The sequence below is a fragment of the Tyto alba genome, unplaced genomic scaffold (assembly GCF_018691265.1).
Source record: "Tyto alba isolate M040663 unplaced genomic scaffold, T.alba_DEE_v4.0 Super-Scaffold_6, whole genome shotgun sequence".
Lineage (NCBI taxonomy): Eukaryota > Metazoa > Chordata > Aves > Strigiformes > Tytonidae > Tyto > Tyto alba.
The window spans coordinates 43,986,271-44,010,084 of NW_024881327.1; the positions used below are offsets into that span (position 1 = coordinate 43,986,271).

At 36.1% G+C, this 23,814-nt stretch overlaps 1 protein-coding gene across 1 annotated transcript in view; it reads left to right on the plus strand.

The window, feature by feature from the left end:
* The first annotated feature begins 3,457 nt into the window (after positions 1-3,457).
* Positions 3,458-23,814, plus strand: part of SH3TC1 (SH3 domain and tetratricopeptide repeats 1) — a 33,052-nt gene continuing 12,695 nt past the window's right edge. The window contains exons 1-10 of the mRNA XM_009967014.3: positions 3,458-3,539; positions 9,362-9,613; positions 11,887-11,961; positions 14,202-14,329; positions 16,926-17,031; positions 18,874-19,017; positions 19,678-19,855; positions 20,607-20,680; positions 21,499-21,694; positions 22,569-22,696. Coding sequence (XP_009965316.3) covers positions 9,406-9,613; positions 11,887-11,961; positions 14,202-14,329; positions 16,926-17,031; positions 18,874-19,017; positions 19,678-19,855; positions 20,607-20,680; positions 21,499-21,694; positions 22,569-22,696 — 1,237 coding nt within the window. The 5' untranslated portion in view covers positions 3,458-3,539; positions 9,362-9,405. The remainder of the gene's footprint in view (positions 3,540-9,361; positions 9,614-11,886; positions 11,962-14,201; positions 14,330-16,925; positions 17,032-18,873; positions 19,018-19,677; positions 19,856-20,606; positions 20,681-21,498; positions 21,695-22,568; positions 22,697-23,814) is intronic.

A 23,814-nucleotide genomic window follows, 5' to 3' on the forward strand; every position in this document is an offset into this window, starting at 1 on the left:
GAAAAAAAACACTTTAACTCTTTAGCTAACTCTATGTGCAGTTATTGTGGTGATAACATACTAATCAAAAGGAAACATATCGTTAAAACTATTTCTGTGGGAGCTTTGTGTAACCATCGTGTGAACGTGATAACAAAACTAATATCCATCCATGCTGCTAATTCTGCTAAAATTAATAATTATTTGGGTAAATTTGCAAAGTAGAAGGTTGTTACTGTAAGTTCACAGTTCAGGACCAATGGATTTCACATCTAGGGGCTCAACTGATATTTCCTTGGGAACTTTGCAGTTCAGGTTGCATTACATTACTTTTTGTTGTTGTTGTTTAAAGTAAGCATACCTGAATCACTGGATGAAACAGGAACTGACAGAGATTAATTTAACCAAGAAGACAGTATCTTTTGTGATTTCAAGCTTGTCATGCCAGCTGTAAATAGCGAAGAATGCTAGTCAGAGCAAAACATTAAGCGGAAGAGGATCTTTTTATGATTGGGTTCAGCAAGGGGAAATAAGCTTTGTAACATTTAGTGGACTTGAGAGAGATCAGAGAGGAATTTAGTAAAGTGTAAATCTTATATTTGCTAACAGTTATTAGTAAATAGTCAAATGAGTTACATTCCAGTGTGATTACATGTTAAATGTAATTACTTTGGCAGCAGACTATTCCTTCATAGGTATGCCCTTAACTGGGATGGAATAATAGTTATATTGGAAGGAATAGGTTGGCCTTAATATTAAAATGTGTTGTTTTTCCTAAAACAAGCTGCTGTAAAGAAAAGCAGTCAGACAAACATGCAGCTGCAGAAGGGCAGACAAACAGGATGATGAAAAGCAATGCCAGAGAGAGACAATTAAAGGAAGTGTCTTGTTTCAACACACAATGTCCTCCTCGGCCTCCTGGCAGCTTCTTTAAATAATCCTGAAAAGATCAGGGACAACCAAGCATAAACAGGGCCATCAAGTCTTCATGTAATTTTAATACTTAAAGAAATATTCTCAAGCCTATTTTTTAACATAAAGAAACCTGACCAGGTAGCACAACTTCTAGTGATTAAAATGTAGTATAAGGGAAACAATTACTAATACAGAAGCCACTCTGTGCTGCCTTTGTTTTTCCTGTTTGCTACAATATATTGGTCTCTGGAGTTATTTCATGAGAGCAGCTGTTCACATCTTCAATAAGGCTATTCACTTACGTTTCTGTAATGCAGAATGAAACTCTTTTAATAAGACAACAGGAAGTCCAGGGCCAACTTTTGATGTCATTACCTGAAGCTGAAAACTTTGTTCTTCTTGTTTCCGCTTAACCTACATGTCAGTAGAGAACCCCAAGAATTGAAGTACTGTGCACAGCATAATGAAATACACTTTGGAGTAAAATCATAGAGGAAGCTGAAGATTCCTGATCTAGTTGTAGATGTCCCTGCCCATTGCAGGGCTGGTTGGACTAGATGACCTTGAAAGGCCATTTCCAACCCAAACCGTTCTATGATTCTAAACAGGTATTGAAAAGGGAGTTAAGGAGTCTGGAGTTCAGTTCTTCCTATTTTGTTACTTGTTTCCTTAAGTGAGTTGCATATCTCCTAATTTCACTTCTCTAAAATAAAAATGGGTTGTATCTTTTAAGATTTTAGGGACACAACAGTCAGTGGTAGATTCTACAATGATTGGGCCATAGAAAAAGAGGATGGAAGATTGGTATTCACTGGGAAAAATATAGGATCATAGGATTTTCTTGGTTTTTGCAAAACTACCTAGCGTACACATAAAAGAAGAGGTGATAGGGATACCAGTGAAGGACTGAGGCTATAAAGTATAACCAAAGATTATCCTTATGTACACAAATAAAATTAATGTGATGAGAAGATTTAGACATTTATGAAACTCATAGAAAATTAGTCAGTAAATGGTGGCAGAAATGTGGTATTTCATGCTGTTGGCATAGCTACTACATAAATTAATTAAACCTGAAGTGGCATGCTTTGTGTATGGTATTATAGCACAATATCAAATTAATTCCAGTGGGAGGAGAGCCCTGTGGGATGATTGGTTAGTTGTGAATTATACAATTACTTGAATACCTTCCAACTTTATAATTTCTGGAAAGATGGAGAGTTCCCAAGCATAATGCAGGAACGGATTGGCCGATCAATGTGAAGTATCGTTTATAATTCATGTTAACATGGTATAACGGGATGAAGTAAGGTAAATGAGAGTATGATTTGTAATTAATACCTGGTTTATAAAGTCTAAAAACACCTTTTAAGTGCATGTTCCTTGAGTCAGATAATCAAGAGTCATAATTAAGGTCTTTACGGCACCTAAAGGGTCAGTGTTTTCTGTTCCCCATGACAAGAGCCTTAGGAGGTTTGCAGCAGTATTGTGAGGGACAACCCATCACTTCAAACCATGTTCTCCAGGTGTTGCCCAGTCCCACAGGCTCTGTCTGACTGATTGATGCGTCTCAGGACAGCACCCCCCCAGACAACACACACACAACTGGTCAATGGCCTGGTATCTCAAACATTGGGGTGTTGCTGACTAGAGATGTCTGAGATAATAAATGTATTGTCTTTGGGGTGAACACTGCCTGTTTACTCTGTTCTCGTGTAGTGCCCAATGCAATGCAGCCCATGCTGATGGCATGTGGGGTACCTGGTGCTTACCTGTAAGAGTAGCATAACTATGACTAACTGTATGTGAAACTTTCAGTATGCTAAGGAGCAAGAGAATATGCAAACATTTTGAGGTGTGGAGAACAAAAACCAAGCAAATTCAAAATAGGATGGATTATTTTCAGTTTCTCTTGTACTTGCCTTTGTGGGTCACTTAGGATATAGCATCTGGATCAATGGTAAAGTCTTGTGACACAGAAGATGTGCTCTGCATGTACTCCACAACAGACTCACTTAACTCCCAAAACTGATTATTTAATGCTGTATAGTGCATGATAGATCTGCAGAACTCTACACTTCTGCAATTTAAACCCAAGAGTATCAGAGTGAATTCACTGTGAAACAATTCTTCATCAGGCTTTTTGTAGCTGGAATGGTAGCAAGAAATCTAATTCTGTGATCAAAAGCAAAGGGGGAACAAAGCCTAATACTCCATCTGAAGGACTATTTGTTACTTTGTCTGAACAATGCTCACTTAGCACAATGGCCTGGATGTGTCCCACGGAGCCTTTTAGCCACTAATGCAAAATGCCAACATGAATTATTGCTTTGAAAAGCAGGAGTGTGTGAATGAACCTTCCAGCACACTCAATACATTTCTGCTTTGCATAATGAACTTTAGTTGAAGTTTTTCTAAAAAAAACTATTATTTTTTTTTTTTTTTTAAGTTTTTAAATTAACAGTATTGGTTAATAGACAACTTTTTGTACTTGCCACATCCAAGCCAGGCTGTGCAATCAACAGGAAAGATAAGAAGGTCAAACAGGAAGAGCTGTGCTGGAGTCAGTTTTGAGCAGAGCCGAGGAAGCCACGGATCTGTCTGCTCTTTACCGGCATGGTATAGCGAATCAGATTTGGAAAAAGGTAGGACAAGTCCTGTGCTCTATATCTGCATGTCTGTCTTTCACAATTTTAGGTACCTGTGGTCTGATATTTGACTTCAGGTTTATAGTTAACATGTTAGAATTGCAGCCAGTTAAACAGTGGTTATTTCAGTAGTGTTCAATGCTTTAGCGTGCCTGTAATGAGATGACTGGAAAATATGTGTAAATGTGATCTGTCATGGTTATGAGAACATGCTGGGAGTTCCTGTGCTGCTTCATGTTCCCACTTCTAGGTAGTGTTGTGTGAGCTGAGCTGCTATTCAGTAACAAAAGCATTCCTCCTACTTTATTCCTCTGCATTAATTGCCACAGGCCAAACTCTGTCAAATCTAGCACTCGAAGTATTGAGATTCACAGATGCTTTTTATAGTTTTCTAAGAGTGATCTGATTTTTTAAAGTACCCTTAGAGTTTATGCTTATTTTTAAACAGCTATGAAATAGTGGATTTTAGTCTACAATTTTCACTGTCTAAACTTGGAAACTCTGTAGTTATGGTGCTTTCAGCGCTGGATTGCAGGTGGAAAGTATATTTCAGTGCTACTGAGGTATGAACAAAGTAATCATAAGAGAGGGTTGAAACTTTTAAATGAATCTATTGCGTCTTTAAAGCTTACTAAGGCCTTTTTTGTTTGTAGACCAACTGCGAACAATGATACTGCTTGCAACATAGCCTACTAAGAATTGCTAACTAACCTAGAGTTACTTCAGTGATAAAGGAGTCATTCTTCCATTTTTGGAGAGTACTCAGAATCCTGAGACTGTTTACCCTGATTACAGATTTGCTTTACCTTTCAGTGTAATACATAGCAGCATTGGAGGAAAAAGTGTTGTGTTGCCTGTACTGTACATAATACGGAGTTTTTTAAAATTTGTGCCTTTGACTGAATTTCACAGAGATCAAGGCTGTGATTCACTCTCTTTGAGAACAAAGGTTATAACAGTCTTGAGTAAACGATGTTTGTAGCCTAATACAGAAGACATGAAATGAAGGTGAGCTGAAACTGGGGAGAAGGAGTAATAAAATAATTACTCTAGCATCAGTTTGGGAAAATGACCTAGATTAATTTATGCCAGTATAGTTGCAAGACTGGAGTGTTGTATGACATATGGGATATACAGGAGATGAAGCAGAGCAGAAGATCAAAGAGGTGCATACAGTCAAATGTCCTTTAAATGAAGGCAATGCAGGCTTCACTAGCTGTCTTGCCTGGTTTGGAGCCCTGGAGGAATGCAGCACATCACATGAGTAAAAAATTGGGGACTAACAGAGTTCTGTTGTATCCAGTACAGCAGGAGTGGTTGGAAAAGTCTGGAGATTTTAAATTTAGAGGAGTTGCCCCTGATCTACCAGGGGCTCAGGTGAGATGGCGGGGGGGCGGGGAACGAACCCGTATCTGTTGCTTATTTTCTTTTGATGAGATAGGAATTAATGCACAGAGGAGCAATAGCAGTAACCTTGTACCATCCAGGAGGTTTCCAATACGTATGAAAAATTATTTTGGGGTAAATTCAATTTTACATTCACCTCTGGGCTCTAGCTACTTCTCCAGAACTTCTATAGCACTCCTGTATGACTGCAAATAATCTTTTTTCTTGTTTTCCATTTCTGTAATATAATTACCACTAATGACTAACTTCAAGTTACCAGTAAATTGCCCTGAGCCTCCTAGAGGGAAGAAAATGAATGCAAGAGAAATACTGTGTTGCATGCAGTTTTTAGGCAACTAGTCAAATATAACCCATTCTTATATAGTGGGTCCTAGTCTCATACTTAGAAATAAACCTTTAAAGAGAGAGACAGAACTTGTTTGGTAGATGTTACTTGTTTTCTTCTTCAATGCCCTTTAAATGGGAAGGAGTTGGTGGGAGAGAAAGTGTTCCTGTTATCCACAACATAAGAACAATAAAAAGTAGGGGAATAAAACCTGACAAAAGCAAACTGCATAGTTAGGGAAATGGAAAATGTCCAGCTATATGTTTGTTTTTTTTTTTTTTCTTATTCTGATTAGCTGTGTTTTGAAAACTGAGATACAAGCACTCAGTGAAAAGGAAATAGCAATAGAGGGAAAAGCATGGTAATGCAATTGTTCTATTTAACTTCCAGTAGGAAAAAAAATATTGTCTTATTTCCACCTCATGTTCAACAGCAGTTGAATACAGACCTTTCCAGCCTGCTGTGCCTTGTGAGAAGACAAGGGGGAGTGACCTTCTGAGCCTCACCAGACTGGACAGGTGCTACCAATGGCTCTATGCAGGGCATCATGTCTGGTTTTCTCAGGCCATGGGGAGGGATTTCACCAGTGAACCTAGTAGCTCTCCAGTAGTTGTTGAGTTTATGGCATCTGCCTCTCCCTTCTCACTGCAAGTGCCTGCTGTAAAGTGAGGCTCCCCCAGATCAGCAGGGAGTGCCACAGCTTGCCTGCATGGCTTTTGGATAGATATTGGCTCTTGGTTTGGAAAAATGGAATGATCATTAAGTTTGATGGCCAATGTCCTTTACCAAATATGAATTTCTTGGTCAAGCCTCAAAAAGCATGAGATAAAATAATTTTGTCTAAATGATAAATAAAATGCTCTGTCAATGCACATAGATGTAGATTGTAAGAACTAGTTGTAGAAGACACTTTACTAGGTGAGTGTTAGATCTTTAATCCATTTCTTCATCTTATATTTGTTGCTATCAGCAAATGGCTAGTTACTAGTAAGTATAATGGTAAGTTAGCATTATAGGTTTGTGAAAAATCTCTAATGATGGGAGCAACTCAAGCACTGAAGTTTAATATTCTCTAAATCTGTTTTATAGTGGATGAATGTTTTTCACTGATTTGGTGCCTCTGTACCTGTTTTTGCCTCTGAATTTGTACTGGAATGGTTTAATAACTGATGAGAAATCAGCATAATAAATATGGTGATTATACCATAGCATTGCTTGTGTGTTACAGCTTTGTTCCCTGGCGTACTTGTATGGCAGTCAAAGATGAATAGTAAAAGGACAGAGATGTGGTGCAAAGTTCTATGAAATCTGCCACTTTGGACCAAATTTGTACCTCAGCATATGTTTAGATGCTAAATACATTCAAAAGGGCCTAGGTAAACTAGGTACCTAGCTACAAGAAAGTTATTTGCTCTCTTGTTCTCAGTACTTACATAGAACTACATGGGTTGGCATTTGATAGTGAAGGCAAACATTAAAGATGGGAAAGGAATCTGTAGAGGAGAGCATGAGTGTTAAAAATGTTTTTGAGATTTGAATTTTCATTCTGTGTATCTTGGAAAAGCCAAGAGAAAACATTGATAAGAACATACTATTTTTGCTTTTTTTTTCACTCATTCTGATTTTTTTTTTTTTCCCCTTGTCTTAGGCTCTGGGGTATTATGACTGAATTTTCTTAAACAGATCATATCCATTTTGATTTGTTCAGATGTCCCAATAATTCTTGCAGCATCAAACTTTATAGGTTTGTTCTCAACCCCATTTATATATGTTACCCTTACCTACATGCACTGATGCAGAAGATCTGAAAAGTTATTCAATATCTCTTCAACTCAACTGAATTTTAAGAAGTTAAATCACAGTATGTTTGTTTTCCTAAATTTTGTTGAGGATGATATTTCTGCTTGTAGATGGGAACTGACAGAAAAAAATAATATTCGGAACACTGAATTCATTTCTGGGATTAAGGATAATCCTGATCTAAAAATAACAACTGGCTTTGGATTCATAGAATGACAAAACTTAAACAACCACCTTTTGAATTAAATTTTCCTTAATATCACAATATATATGTCTTCATCAACTGGAGATACCAGTATTTACAAAATATATGCAGAAGAGTGTTTAAGTGTGAAAATTACAATGCATTACATATAACCCTGGTACAGTGCTGAAAAGAATGGTGTCAGCTACTGTTGTTACTTTTAGGAAAAGATCAGCTATATAAATGGAAATTGATATCCTTAACAAAGTGAGTTTGGTCTCTGGCAGGCCTGTATTTTTTTATAATTTATAACTAGGTCATCAAGTCTGATAAGCAGTTTTTCAGGGAAGTTAGCAAGAGGAACTGAGATCTGAAATCAGAACTACAACGTTAACTAAATATATTAGTGGGAATACTCTCTTCTGAAAAGGCATCAAAATCACTAGCGTTTGAATTACTATCTGTGTTTCATAGGTATATTTGAATTTATACACATAACTTCATATGGAGAACTGCAATGCTACATTTTTTGAAAATCAGCCTCACCACTATTCTAGGTACTTTTGAATACATGGCAAAATGGGACAATGTAAACATTAAAATAATATCCAGCCTAGATTTTTTCATACTTCATTAACTTACGTGCTTGTGGTAGATATGGTTATGGTTTAATTATCTGAGTTGGTCATACCACCTGTAAGTATATGTCGTTAATTTTTTATAATTGCATAACATGCTTTATTCTGCTTATTCAAGTGCTCCATGGGCTAAAGGTTTCAATGACTACAAAACAGGGTATGAAAGCCGTGCAGATGGATCACTGACTTGTCCTGTGTACCTGCCTTCCATGGCAGACAGCTAGGAGCTGTGGTGCTATTAATGTTCATGCTCAGTTTGCTCAGATTTAGGGATCTATGACAAAATTTGGTGAGCAAAGAGTGTTGAAAGGCAGCATGTATGCGAAGAATCAAGACAGAACAATGTGGATACCCCATTGCATGGTGAACAGAGAAGGGAGAAATTTCCTGACTAGTCTGAAGGCAGATAGTAAGGGGATACTAGGTGACCAGGCACTAGTCTAAAGTTTTGGCAGAACAAAAGTAATCTTCTGTCAACAGATTCAGTTTTAACCAACTTCTGTTGGATAACTAATGAGATGAAATTTCATAAAGACTACAGGTTTGTGTATTCATAATGAAGGTAGCTCATTGAGTATGGCTCAAGTGAGAACAGAGGAACTTGTATTAAGTCCAAGTGACAGAACAAAACCAAAATCTATTCTGTGGCTTTATGAAGTCAGTTAGAGGCATGTGAGAGCCCACTGAGGAAAAGGGTCTAAACATCAGTGGGGAGTGTACTGGCTACATGAGTCACATCCTTTGCAGATGCATTGGCTGATGGTCTGGCTGCGCTTTTCTGAAGCTGAAGCAGCTTCTGCCCAAGAAAGTGGATTGCAGGATGTCTCATGTCAGTGACTATAGAGGAAGCAGTGAAGCTTGTGACTGACTGTGCTTTAATTCCATTTCTATTCCTTTTTTGTGATGTTCATCCCAGTAACAGTCTCACTGCCAGATTTGGCCTCTAGCTTTAGTAGATCACTCTTCTGCTTTACTGCAAAGAAATCTTTGGATCCTTGCATGTCAGTCTTCCTGTACTGTGGGTTCCTGCAGATGATTAATTCTTTAGCTGAATTAAGCAGTACTCATTCCATTCTTGTCACCTTTAGAAAATTATGGTTTTCCCCTGCATTGTCTCTGTTAATGTGAATGATGCTCTCCCTTGGAGGCTCTGCAGTGAACCTGGCCAAGAATGAATAATTAGCAGTGGGCACAAGTACATTTCACTTCAGGTCTTGGATTGTTGCTATTAGTCAAATCTATTGCTTTGTTGCTAAAGCACTGGTGCCACCTGATTGTAGGAGCTTTTTCTGGGATGAATTTGGGTGATACACAACATTTCATCTGAAAGAAGTATAAAGCAAATACTTTAATATATATTACAATTAAAAACAACTCCTGCAGGAGAGGGACAGCCCTCGAATATGTACATGTATTCTGAATTTTTAAAAAAATATAATACTGATTTTTTTTTTTTCCCTCTCAGATTATTGATAAAGTTAATTGCATTACTGTGAGGAATTGCAAATTATGGTGAGTTTGTCAGCAGCAGGCAGTGCATCCATGCTCAGTGCTAATGCCACCATCCCTGGTCTTGAGGGAAAACAAGACAGGAGCTTGGAGAGGAAAGAAATGGAGCAGGGAAGGTGCAGGTCTGACTGGAAACATGCAGAGGCCAATGCTGCCATCAGCACTGTCAGGGATGGAGTCAGGATGGACACGTTGCAAGAACAATTGGGTAAGACCTCAATCCTGGTCACTCTGCTATTGACTTTTCTTTGTGTTTAAATTACTATGGTGTTTAAACATTGCTTGCTGTGCACAAGCAGAGAACTGTCACGTGTCTTTCAGCTGCGATTCTTTTGTAATACATTTGTTTCAACTATTAAATGATCTATCTTGAAATTCACTTTGGGAACAGAAATGGATTATCTGTTAGTTAAAATAAACCGAAATTAAAATTATCTGAACCTAGGAGCCAGACTAGTGAAATATAAGTTTATATGTATAGCACGTTTTGCTATAATCTCTAAGATTCAGAAGCAAAGATGAGTAAGACTGCATGTTTCTCTTACAATAAAATTCTTAGATTTCTGTTTTTCATCAAGAGATGTAATACTATCTTTATTTTTCTGCAAATGAAAACATACTTCATGCAGTAAAAACATGTAAGTCAGAAACGCTTTCTGGGTGGAAGGGTGGAGTGACATAGGTGGCTGTGCCTCAAAACCAGTGGCCAGACTCTCAGTTTATGGAAGGCCCAAGAGCTTTCTGAACGTAAAAATACTTCAAGCAATCATGGAAAAACTATATCATTTTAAATTTTATGTCTTTCTGTGCACAACTGCAGCTCTGCTGACATCAAAGAATACCAGGTACAAGCATCCCAGGACAGTATAAAGTTTCTCTTTAGCTTGCCAAGAAGTATGCGAGTCATTTCATTAATTAAGAATGGTGCATGGAGTTCATGTTAAGTCTTTGAATCTAATTATAGCCCTTTAAACAGTCTCAGTGTTTAAAATGTATTTATAGTAACTCTTATGCTTTTGCTCAAATTTAATAGTAAACTATTATTTTAATTAAACTCCCATGAGTAATAAAATGCATGCTCATAGTTTTTGCTTTCTCCTAAAAGTCATAGAAATTAGGTTTAGTTTTTAAATAAAATATTACCTGCTGGATATTAGTGTCTCAATAAATACCTTTCAAGGAAAGTCCATATCTGATAATATTGAAATAATAGTAATGTCAAGTTCACAAACCATAAACATATGCTAATTACTTGTCCTTAACAACTGTTAAATGATGATCAAAGTAATTGACATGTCCAAATTTTTGACAATTGCTCTGTTTGTACTTCTGGCTAAAAATGAAAAAGCAGAGCTACAACTAAGTACTGTTCCAGAAGTTGTGGGGAACTTAAATTTAAAATATTCCTTAAATACAGTCAGCCTACAATGCAGTGAGCTTACTATCAAATTTCTATTTAAAAACAAATATTGTTGAATCCAGATTAAAAAACTCAAACAAAATACTCCCAACATCCCTGTCAAACACCCAAAAAAACCCAAAGTGCTTGGGAATTGAAATTTCTGATTCTAGTATACACTAGTAATTGGCCTTGATGATGTTTTTACTGCTTACTGCCTTTTTTTCTGAAGAAGGAAAATTCTCTGTTTATGTATCCTTATTAATTTGCATGAGTTTGTTCATGTAGCATCAACATATGTACTCAAGGGAAGTTGCAGAAGACTTAGAAATTATCATGTACTACTATATTGCAAATTTTTTCTTAAAAGCAGAGCTGCAGAGGAAAATGTCTTAGGATACATGAAAATTGCCTCAGGAGTTTTCTTTTAATAATTAAAGATCTATTTTACTTTTATTCTAAGAAATATCTAGCCTTGTCTTCACAGATTTTTGCTAAGCGAACCTTGAGAAAATTTAATGGGTTGTACTGGGTGTTTCTTCACCATGAAAATGTATCATTTCCAAAAGGACTGGAAGAAATATGGGCTGAAAAAAAAAAAAAAAAAAGGCATATTATTAACATAAAATAGAAAAAAAGGATTATTTCTCTGCATGTGTGAATGAGTATACTTGTAACATTGCCAATTTATACCACTGAAGCTACAGTGGGGGCCAGATTTTAGTATAGCTGCAAGGGAAGAGAAATTAAAAAATCAAAATCTGACCCTTGTGCCCTCCCAAATGGGAATTCAGTTTCCTGAGAGGCTATCTTTGCACCAATTCTCCATCATCTTGAAGCTTCACATCAAAATGATGAAATCATGATTTAACTTCCTCCCCCCGGGAGACAAATGATCTGCAGACACTTTTTGTGAGTTTTGGGAATTATATAGCAGGAAGGGGAAAGTATAGTTATTTTCTTTTAGTAATTATCCAATGCATCAGATGCTTTGAAAGTGTGGGGTGTTTTGTTTTGTTTTCAGTGTGATTTATATGGATTTAGAAAATGCACTTAACCATTCCTTTCATTTATCATAACAGAGTGTTCTCAAAGTGAAAAATGCACGAATGTCAGTTCAAGAACAATTCCCAGTCAATCAGAGAATTTTCCAACTGGTAAAGTATTTTCTTCCATCATATCTTATAAACATAATGCTTTTCTCATTGCTTATATTTTTAGTTGCGACAACTACATCAACAACACTTGCAGTCATCACTTCTGTAAACTATAATGTACTTTACGGCAGCCGTGAAGTATCCAACTTCTACATAAGATTTGTTGAGAATTTCTCATAAAAAGAGAGAACAACTGCTATAAAAGCCAGAATTTTTGGACTACACTGTAATGGCTAAGAAAAAAAGAGAAAAGCAAATAAAAAGTTCATTGCTTATTTTACATATGGGTTTCAGTTCTTCAAATGTCTTGGTTTTTAAGCTTGTGGACTAAGTCTCAATTTTTTTATTTTTTTTTTTTTTTTTTTCAAATGCTGTATTTTCAATTAAGTTGTAATTGAGTGCAGTTCTTCAGTAAGTAGGTAAGCAGGCTTCCCTTCCGGAGGGCTCATGGCCTGCTCTGTGAGTTGAGGCTCTAGTCACATCTCTCTTCTTTTGCTCGTGGAGGAGAAGAAATAACCACCGAAAAACAACACTGGGATGTGCTCTACTTTCTGGCTTGGTCTGACAAATGACAGCAGTGGTAGACAGTCTCCCCTAGGCATATGGTTATTTGTAGTTAAATTATTTATGTTTACATACCCGTTTGTCTCATTCCATACAGAATTTGTGTTATTCTTAACTGGGGGTATGGATCAGAGCTCACAGAACCAGATAGGAAGATTACCATAGGTACAACAGGTTTTTGGACCATGTTTCATTTCCATAGAACATTATTAATAGTCCTTTTGGCAGAAGCAGGCATATTTCAGGATTTTTTAATTCAATGTAATTATTTCAGTAATAATAACTTTTATATAAGACTTAAATATGTAACTGTAGAAACACAATTTAACTTGGAGTCAATTTGATTATATAAAACAAAAATTTAAATTTTTAAGTAATAGTCTTCTCTTGTGCCAGCATCTTTTATGGCTTCAGGTAAAATGAAAAGGCCAACAACCCTGTTACTGAACAGTGATCTGAGTAACATTCAAAGACTCTAGTTTGTGTTCTTTGTACTAGCAGTTAACTATATGACCACAGCATAATCAGAGAGGTTTTGTAGTTCAGTAACACTGGTTTATATTTCTGACCCACCCTTCTTGTTCCTAAATTACTCATTACTTTAAGGTCAAGTCATTTCAAAACTCCTGGAGACATACATAGGAAGCCCTCTGAAAACAGATTAAGATGCAGCATATTAGACTAGAATGTGAAAAATATCTATTTTACCTGATTAAAAGGTGAAACTCCGGAGGTGGAATATTTTAGGATGCACAACAATCCCTTTTATTCCTGGAAGCATGACCTATTTATACACTTGCAATTGGAATTGTTCCTGAGTGGGTATTATAGGTTTATATGTGCCCATCTGGGTATCTGAAAACTTATGAATATGATTTACTGTTCTTGAGTTAAATTAACATATTTGCAGAATGAAAGCAGATTTATCAAAGATCCCCTTTATCTGAGAGTAGCTGAAATGGTACCCTTAGCTGTAGTAAAATATTCTCATATACAGATGTCAAGATCTGAGAACAGGTATCTAGCTTCTTTCGGATGTGCTGGTGAAATCATGTAAGTGAGCTTTTAGTTGGACCATTTCTCTTGTACTGCTCAACCAGCTTATCTGAGAAACAGTTTTTTCAACATTCAATTTATAGAAGCCTTCTGAAGTAGTGGGGGTGACATGTCAGATAACTATGAATTTAAGATTAGCATAAAGAGTTATTGTAACATGCTGAATTATCTGTGGGTTTGGGGTTTTTTTATTCCAGTATCTGTTTGCCTCATTTTTTTTAAATATGCATGGGATATTTGGAAATCTGAGCATGTTCTCAATGTGCGCAGAGCTGTCTAATTTGACAAATTACCAATCTGCTTGCTTTTTTCCTCTTCTCTCTCCTCCATCTCCAAGTGTGTCAGTTGTCTCCCAAAATTTCTACAGGCTTTCACATCACCATCCTTTGTATAGCTGTAACCTTTATTATGCAACTGAAAAAATCTTATTTAATGCTAGGCTACTATCTCTACCAGATAAAAAAAATTAAAAAGAAAATGCAATAGGTCAATTTTCTGTGTGTCTCTCTCTGAAGCTGAAAAAAAAAGTTCATGTAGATTGTATGATTCTGAGGGATTTTCTGGTTCTCCAGAGCTGATTCACAAAACTTGTAGCACTGTAAATGGATATCCTTCTCCAGATATCTCCTTGAAGTTAATGATGGTAAGACGAAAGAGTGGATGTCCTGATCCCAGACTCCAAAGACAGCTCAGAGGGCAGCTCCGTCTCCTGGAAAATGACAGCAGAGAGGTGATGGCAGTTTTGAATGTAAGTCTATTGTTTAGGAATTGTTTTATTTATTCAGAGAATACACCCTGTGCTACTGAAATAATCCGAGATATTGGAGCATACATGCTGTATACTTCAACTGGAGTGAACAGAGTTTCCCATGGCCCAAAATCATCTAGGGATATTAGAAATATTGAACAATTGAAAAGGACTAGAACACCAAAGTGTGATGCAAAATAAGTAAACCCAGCTAAAAAAAATATTGAAGGGTTTTATTTTAGATATGTTCTCTTTGATTTACATCAAAGGAAACCATGGGGCTTTGATTTTTTTTTTTTTTTTGAATTTGCTCTCATACTGACTTTTCACTTCAGTTTCCAGTCACTGGGAGTCATTTGGCATGCAGGTTGCCCAGGAAGCCCACTGCTAAACCAAAGAGGAAGTCTAAAGGAGAATAGAATAAATATTGGACCTCCTAGGGCTAGATGATCATCACTTTAAGTAACACACAAGAGGGCTGGCCAATTTTTATTACTGTCTTTGTTTGTATATAGGAAACCCATCCTCTACAACCAATTTGTTTGCTACAAATACAATGTAGTGTCATCTTCCCTCTTGATGAAAAAGCAGGATGATACCATTTGACCTTTGGTGTCCCTTTTTTGTCTGAGACATGAGTCCCAGCCTCCTTCACTATCAAATCAAACACTGAAATCTTAATTAGCTATGGCTTTGGCTGTCTTGGATGTATGTATTTCTACACAATTTTCCTTTCATGTGTTGTGAACTCTCCATCACCAGCCTGCTGATTTTGTGGCTGTGAAAATGATCTGTACTCCTGCTGCTCTGCTCTGGCTTTTGTTTAGGGGAAGATGGAGAAAGGGAGGAGGGATCAGGAAAAGAAGCAAAACAGCATATAAATAGACTAGATTTGTGGTCTTATTAGAAACTGACTGGGAAAAGGACTTTGAAGGAAGCAAGATTTATAATGATAACTTTCCTTAGAATGTTGTTTTGATATTCAGCAGTGCATAAAGCCCTTGAGGCTGAGATATTTTAGCATGTGTTGGCAATTTATTAATAGATTTCAGGCTCCTGTTAATATTTAATCTAGTGTAAAAAGGGGCATGCAGAAGATCAAAGCAGTGATGAGGCATATCAGTTGAAAAGACTTAAACTGGACTTTTTTTTTTAAAAAAAAAAAAAGAATTACTATTTTAATCTGTTCATGTGTGAATTAAAAAAAAATGGAAGTTAGAATTAATTCAGAGATCTTTTAAAATAATGACATAACTCATAAAAACAGTGGATCGGCTCTATCTTGCTCAGATTACAGAAAATGCATGAGGGGCAATTTTTATTTTTTCACCAGACTTAAAATCAGTTTCTTGATTAGTCCCTAAATTGTTTTAAGATGCATTTCAATTTTGATGTGATGGGAGCAAGGATAAAGTACTGGGAAATGATACAGCAGCATTATACCTGTTAGCTTTTCATCTGATTTATTCTCTGAGATACTTGTTCAGATACTTGTATCACAAATTGCCACAGTTCTTTGTATCTCCCTGGAAGACAGTAGCCAGCATCATTGGAGAATCCTGGTTTTAAGCTACTAATTGAAGTGCAACCAGACGGTATATTACTGCTCTTCGGCTAGAATCCATCAAAATGTGTATTTCTTATTTGAAGGTTTTGGTAGTTATCCATTTTAGCATTTCTGAAATTCCTTACAAAATCCATCATTATCGTTTACAACAATCACTGCTCATCTTTGTTAAATGCACAATTTAATGCTACTCCAGAACACAAAGCAGTACAAATGAGGAGAAAATGATCTTACTGCATTTCTTTGAAAAATAAAAATAAAAATGCTCCAATATATTTAATTGTCTTAACCATGGAGAGTGAACTAGGGAATGACTATTCAATATCTCCTCTGGAACTGGACTGAAGCTACCAGGTAGCAGGTTCAAAGATGCATCAAAGGAGATATATTTTTATATGTGTACAGAGCTAGTGAGGCTAACCTACAGCAGGATGTTGTGGATCCTAAAAACTTACAGTGGTTCAAGTGACTTAGAGAAATTTTAAGTCAAACACACCCCACCCACCCCCACCCCCCCAAAAAAATAACAAAAAAACCCCAAAACAAAACAAAAACAAAACAAAAAAAAAAAAACAAAACACAAACAAAAGAAACTCTTTCCACTATTTAATAGCAATGTCAGCTGTAAATTGCTGTGTGCTAGGAGGAGGGTATTATTAGAAAGTACTAATGGATGCTTGCCTGCCTTTCACACTCTAAATAGCGAATACTGGCCGCTATACAGAGATGTACCTGAACCAGGCAGGCCTTTAGTCTCACTCAGTGTGGTCAGTCCTGATATCGTAATTCCTCTGTAAATTAACCTCACTGGAGCTTTGGTACAATTGGTAAGAAAAGTTAGATTAAAACTTGGTTCAATGTATGTTGTAGGTATATGTTAAAGAACAGATTATCTCATATAGGTAAAATCCTGGAATATTTTTTTTTTATCCTTCTTAATAAATAGCATTTTAGTGTGTCACCTAGTGAGAAGTTGTGCTTGAGTCCAGTATAATTGTAATTAAAATGTTGGTTTTTAATTTTTTTTAGGAGCTGTCTGCCAGACTGCTGTCTATTCACAGTGATCAAGATCTAATAGTGGTGACATTTAAAACTTTTGAAGAAATATGGAAGTTTCTAACCTACCACTCATTGGGTAAAGCTGTTTCACAATACAACAGTTGAATATGGTTTTTTTTTTTTTTTTTTATTCCTCTGCACGCAATTCTGGGAACTTGTTGAACAGGATTTTGAGATTCTTTGTATTAACTCCTAATAGCAGTAAGTAATGTTCCTGAACTAGGGATAGGGCTGAAGAGACCCTCCCACCTCCAGGAGAACCTGCCTTTGTCCCAAAGCAGATAACAGCTATTGTTCCTGGAAGATGTCTGAACTAGGTACTACAAAATCAGATCATATCTTGTTTCTAAGCAGTCTATTCCAGCCCAGGTGTTTTTGTCCTGAAGTCTAATCTGTGCTGTCACTTAAATGTTTTTACAGCTTTTCCTGCTCACTATAGACATATGGACGTTACTCCTTTTTTTTTTTTTTTTTTTTTTTTTTTTTGCACTGTGCTAATACCTCTTTGGAGACTTGCAACCTACACTTCCACTCACTGTTGTTTTCACTAGGAAAATCAACCCTAATTTCTATAATCCTTCTTCAAGGAGTGTATTTTCTAGACCTCTGACCATGTTTCCCACTGGACTCTTCTAATTGTTCCACATCTTTCCTGAATAGTAGTGAGCAAATTGGACAGAGTTGGTAAGGCTTCAGAGGAAATATCAAGTAAAACCAAGACTGTTTCATATGTTTTGCGTGCTTCAGTTTTGTTTCTAAATCTGAGTATGACACTTGTAACAGTATGATGCCATTGACTGGAATTCCATTTTTTTAATATCCTATAACTTCGCAGGTCTTTTCTGATGATTAGCATTTAAATCAGATCTTTGTCTCAGTTCACCTGATTTTTTTGTTTTGTGTATGGAGAGGTTGTGTGCATTACAAGTGAATTTGCCTGCTTCCATCAGATCAGTTTAAAAGAATGAATTTTATTTTCAACTTTGTGTTTGTCATTTACTTGCTATTTTGTATTTTAAAATGCTCCTTCGAGAACTAGAAAAGAATACTGTTTCAATCCAATTTTGCAGATAAAGCACAAGATAATGAAGTTTCTTTTTAGGCAAGGCTGTGACTAACGGGGAACTGATTCGGCATCTTCCAAATAGCAGAGCAGCACCTTAATCACTGATCTGCCTGCCTTTCCTCTTCATCATAAATTTTGCACAAAGGTTTTGCTAATGTATTAATGTTGGCCCTTTAAGTAATAATCCACTATCTGTATCACGCTGATTAAGATACATCAATCCAGATCTTCCTGTAACTATCATACAGCTTTGAAAACCCTGAATCCTAATGTAAGGAGTCCCAGTTTACAAGATCAAGCACTACCTTCTGATTTACCTGACTCTGGTATGCAGCATCATCTCTGTCCCAGAGAAATTCCAGGAATCTGATACCCAGGCACACTATCTGCATAAATCAGCAGATCTGAATCAGGCAACAGAAATTTATAGAGATTATTTTTTGAGATTATTTCCAGTCATCTGCTATTAAGTGGTGCTAAGAACCTGTTGCTCAAAACTTCCTAGTGATTAGTGATTTTTTCAGACTCCAGACCTTTCAAATATAGCAAAAGTATGGAGAACCCTCGTAAGGGGAGGACATGGTCTGCTTTTTCAGCAGGATTAGGCACAGAAAAGCTGTGTGTCTTTATGGTGTATTTTGTGAGAGCTAAGCAATAAAAGTAGATGTAATGCATGTGACTTATTGCGTGTAATTTTGCGAATACTATGTAGTATAATCAGTTATACATTGTGGGTTAAGCAGTAATGGAGTTATCTGAATGCCCACGCCAGTCCCTGGCTTTCTGAAATATTATTTTCTTGTATAATACTGTAAAAATGCAAAGAAAACTTTTTTTTTTTTTTCCCCCTAGGCTTTATAAATCATTGCATGGAGAATTTATTCCTAGATCAATCTTTCTGGCTTTATTCTCAAGAGGAGGAAGAAACAGGAATTGAAGTCTCCATAAATGAAAAATCATTAAATTTGATGTACAGAAGCCTGCTGGTACAGGAAGGTAAGGAAGATTGTAGATGCTAAGGCAAAATTTAGAGAAGCAACTTTCTTTAATATCCTAAAATCAAATATTAAGACCTATTCAAATACTTAATGAAGTTTAAATTTATATCTATTTACTCCAAATGCACCATAAAGAGAAGAGAAAGGAACAAACAGATTGGGTTCAGTGGGATCATAGGGGTATTAGAGAAATTCATGTGCAACGGGTCCATAAATGGATGCCAAAAGGATTAGGAAGGGATGTACATTCCAACTTGCTTCATAGTTTTGCAGATCCTGGGCATGTACTGGAGAAAGGGATTATAGATAGTTGCAAGGCCCCTGTGCTTTTCCTAAATAGCACCACCTGCTGCAACCATCAGGGACAGAACGATGGACTAGATGGATCGTTCATGACAGCAATAGGAAAATGCCAAAACTTGTAGCAGAAGGTGTCTTCGCACTTCATTGAACACCTTGTCTCTGTATTTTTTTTTTTTTTTTTTTTACTGACAGAATAGACAGAAGAGTATGAATATCTGACAATCAGAAAGAAAATAGTGAAATCTCAGATTTTCAATTTCTGATTGAATATTACTGTTGCTCTTGAAGCCAGTTTTAAAGCTTGTATGACACTAAATTGCATAAAATGACATCTGCTCCACTGATTTCTTTTTAGGGCCATTTTTTGTTTTATATCCTGACAATCTGGTAAGAAAGATAATGGCTACAGACAATGAAACAAACACTTATTTTGAGACTGGGGCTTTTACTGAAGATGTAACAGGTGGATCTGTGGATGGTGACATGACCGTGCTGCCTAATGCTTCTCTGGAGCCATTGATCCCTTTTCATCAGTAGGTACCTGACTCCAGCTACCTATTTTGCATGCATCTGTTTCATGTGTAGACATGGGTGTCTCTAAATGATAGCTTATTATGGAACATCCATCTTCCATTGTCACAGAACAAATGCTTTACTTCCTTCCACGCCACACAATTGCAATTAATCCAGATGCCTACAGAGCAGCCTTTAAAGATGGTTTACCATCCTGTGAGTTATATATTGCTTTTTTTTCCCCTGAGTCTATAAATCTTAATAGGTTTTATTTCAGAGTAACATAAAGTGGGAATTTTAATTTTTCAGGATGCTTGGAAATGTTTATGGTAATAGGCTAGCAGTGTTTTTACTCAACATTATTGACAGGAGCCATCCAGCTCCTTAATGCAGTTTGTTTCAAGTTCATGTCCAAGCCCATAATTGCTATAAAGCCAAAATTGCACCATTTGACTTATCAGTGGACTCACTTCAGGAATTACCAGAAAATCATTCATTCTTGGTGCTCTTAGTAGTTAAAAAGCTGGATTTTTTTCTGTTGACCTTGGGCAAGGAGAAATAGCATGACTTTCTCAGTTTTGTTTGACTGAAGTGGCACTTCTTTTACTATTATTACTCAAAACACAGATGTGTTTAAAGTGTACAGACAGTGCTGAAACTGAAAGATAATTGTGGGAGGGGTGCATCTGTTTTCAAATTAATTTAAGATATCACTGTTATTGTCACGTTTAGTGAAGTGTTTTATACGGTAACTTATTTTTCTACTTTCAGATGGTTTCTTAAAGGGTATTCTAATCCTATTGATTTTACGCACAAAATAGAATCTAAATCCATCAGGAAAGTTGGTAAGAAACTCCATTCACATATTAGCATTTTAAAAAAAAAATCTATGCTTTTGTTAGGACTCTAAGGGGTTCAATAACTTTTTCCTATTGTATTAGTATGGGAAAACAGCTTTCAAAATTACATTGCAGTAAAATTAGTGAAAGCATAAATTTCTGACTAAGATTAGATTAGGCTCTAAATGCTTATCTCTCCCCTTTTACCCCCTAAATGTGCAGAGTAATAATGAGTAATTAAGTAGAGGATGCTTCTGTAGATCTGATGACAAACTTTAAAATAAGAAGATGCACCGATGTAATTATTGTGGGTCTTTCACATGTGTATTGCTTTATCTAATACTGCCAGAGAAATAAAACTTACACAGATAGTCTGAGGTTAGAGAGTAAATATGGCTTATTTTTTACCATACATATCTGTTTTAATATTGCATTGACTGGTATAAAACTGCGTATTTATCCAATAGGGATTTTATTAGTTGGTTTAAATGTTTTTACTCTGGCTCAAGTTCAGAGGGATATAAGAGGAAAAGTAGGGACTTAAAACATTTCTTTTTGTTCCTTCATGATGGAATTTGCTAGAATTTTGAAAAAAAATTAGACTTTGCTTTCTAATGGCTAGGAAATTAGGATTTTTATGCTGTTATTTACAATTCTAATTGCTCAAACCAAATCAGTTAGGCTTGGATGCTCTAAATCTTGCCATATCCCAAGTTCCAGGAATGACTTTTGCTAAGTATGTTCTTTTGCTGAGTTGCTATTCTATTAAGCATATTGTTAAATTACTTTATCTGCAAATTATTATTTATTTCCTTATTACACAGCAATGGGATGCTGTCTAGCTGTGATGAATTATGAAAGTATTGTGTCAGAAGAGATGAGTTTCCAGGAAGGGGACAAAATTGAGATCCTTGGCTACTTCATTGAATGCATGGAATGGTTTCTTGGAAGACATGAGTTTACTGGCCAAATAGGTTTTGTAAAGACAAGTCATGTTAAACTGGATTTATCTAGATATAAGTAAGTGATATGTATTTAACGCATAAAAAAAAGACTTTGTTGAGCTTTAAAATAAACTCAGGGTTTGTTTTGGTTTGGATTTTTTGTTGTTTTGGTTTTTTGTTGTTTTTGTCATAGTGTGTATCAGTCAAAACAAATGCAGAGAAATTGGAATATAAAGTCTGTTTAAATGTTGGAACATATTATCAGCCTGTACCCAAGTTTCTTAGTGGGAAAAGGGGTTGCTCTAGTTGTTGGATCTCTTTCAGTCACTGTTCTTTGGAACGCAAGATCCAAGAAACTTTACTCTTGCAGAAGATTTCATTTTTGCTGGACTCTCAAGATCTATATTAAAGTGCCCAAGTTCTGTTTTTACTAGTACCCTCAATTACAGGCCTTAACTTGCTTTAAATAGGGCTGCTCTTACAAATAATTGCTCATAATGCAGACAGAAACCTGTAAAAAGTGTACATTTCAGCACACATTGGCACCATGTAAATAGGCTCCTGTTACTAATATATCTGGCCTGTTTGCATGCTGAAACAAGGAGTTCTTAAATGTTGTTTACAGGTCCATTTGATGTGTAATTTTAAGCTTATATTAGAAAATCAATACCCTAATGTCCTTAAAGATTTGTGCTTTTAATAAAGTCTCTCATAAAATGCTATACCATGGCACAGATAGACATAAAACTTACTTTGATATGGCAGAAACTGTTAGCTGCAAAGATAGTTACTATCAGTTTGTATGTATGTTTATAAATACGACTGATACTAATTTTGTACACAACAAGACTTATTAGTTTCTTTACCAAGCTCCAATTGGACTGATGCAGTGAGCACCTCAAGCCAAATCTGCTTTCAGATAACTTCAGAGTTGTTCCTTTCTTTGTTAGACCACAAGATCTGGATTTTCTTGAAGCAGAAGAGCTATCTTTCTTTTCAAAAGAAAAAAATTTGGAAGAAGTGATAAATTTGTTGAAACAAGCCTCCATCACAGATGTTTGCTCTGTGTACAGAATAGGTAAGTATGAGTTGTACTCCTTTTTACTGCACAAGATACATGTGCTGCTCCTGTATCCCTGTTATAACGGATACCTTTTTTTTTTTTTTAATTTATTTTAATGAGATTCCAGCCTTTACATCTCTTTTGAAATATCTTGGTATTCAGTTTGATCATAGTTATGACATGGAAAAATCCTTTATATCATCTTTGTTACTTTCCTGGTGACGGAAGACTTTTCCCAGAAGAGCATTTGTAAATCTTCTTTTGTCCTTTTTTTGAGTGAATTAAACAGCAGGATTTTTAAAACTCCAGGCTGAACAGATCTTCAAGCTTTCAAATGTCAGAGTGCTGCATTATAAAAGGCTGTATGTTCACCCAAATACTGCTGGCTTTTTATTCATCTTAGGAAAGGTGGCATAATAATTACTGACAGCTAATGAAAACATAAACCTCTTTGTACTTGGTTTAACTTTCAAATGCACAGAAAAATAGCAAAATCTATTCATACAAAGAAAAAATATATACTTTTAGCTACATCATCTCTGATACAGCTGTTATTTCTCTAAGTGCTCATGATTTACATAAACTAATTGAGATAATTGGTGTTTCACTATTATATAAGTCTTGCTGAACTGGAGCAGCAATTTCATATCCCACCACAGGCTGTTCTGTAGCGATGTGTATTCTTGTCAAATATCTAACAAAATTTTATCTCCATTAGTGCCATCCTAAGAGATGGGCCTGCAGGCTCCAATTTGAAATGAGCCAGTAGGTAGGCTTAACTCCGGTGCATTGCTTTAATTCTGGAAATCGGTGTGTGTATGTGAAAAATAACTAAAGCATGTCAGACCTGAGCTTCAAAATGCAACTTAGGTCAGTGTGCAAAATGATTCCAAATCTTACCTTCCTTGCTCAAATTAAAAGCCTGGGAACAAAAGCTCGAGACCTCTATTAGGTTCTAAAACAATCTCATGTGCTTAATGGACATACTGCTATTGTTGCCTGTTGCACATTTTTCACCACATCTCAACTCCTCCCTAATCTTTACAGGTGCCAACTTTTCACATCTTCCCCAGATAATAGTACCATATTTATCACTTTTTTTCTCTTACACTGCACAATTGATCAACATGACT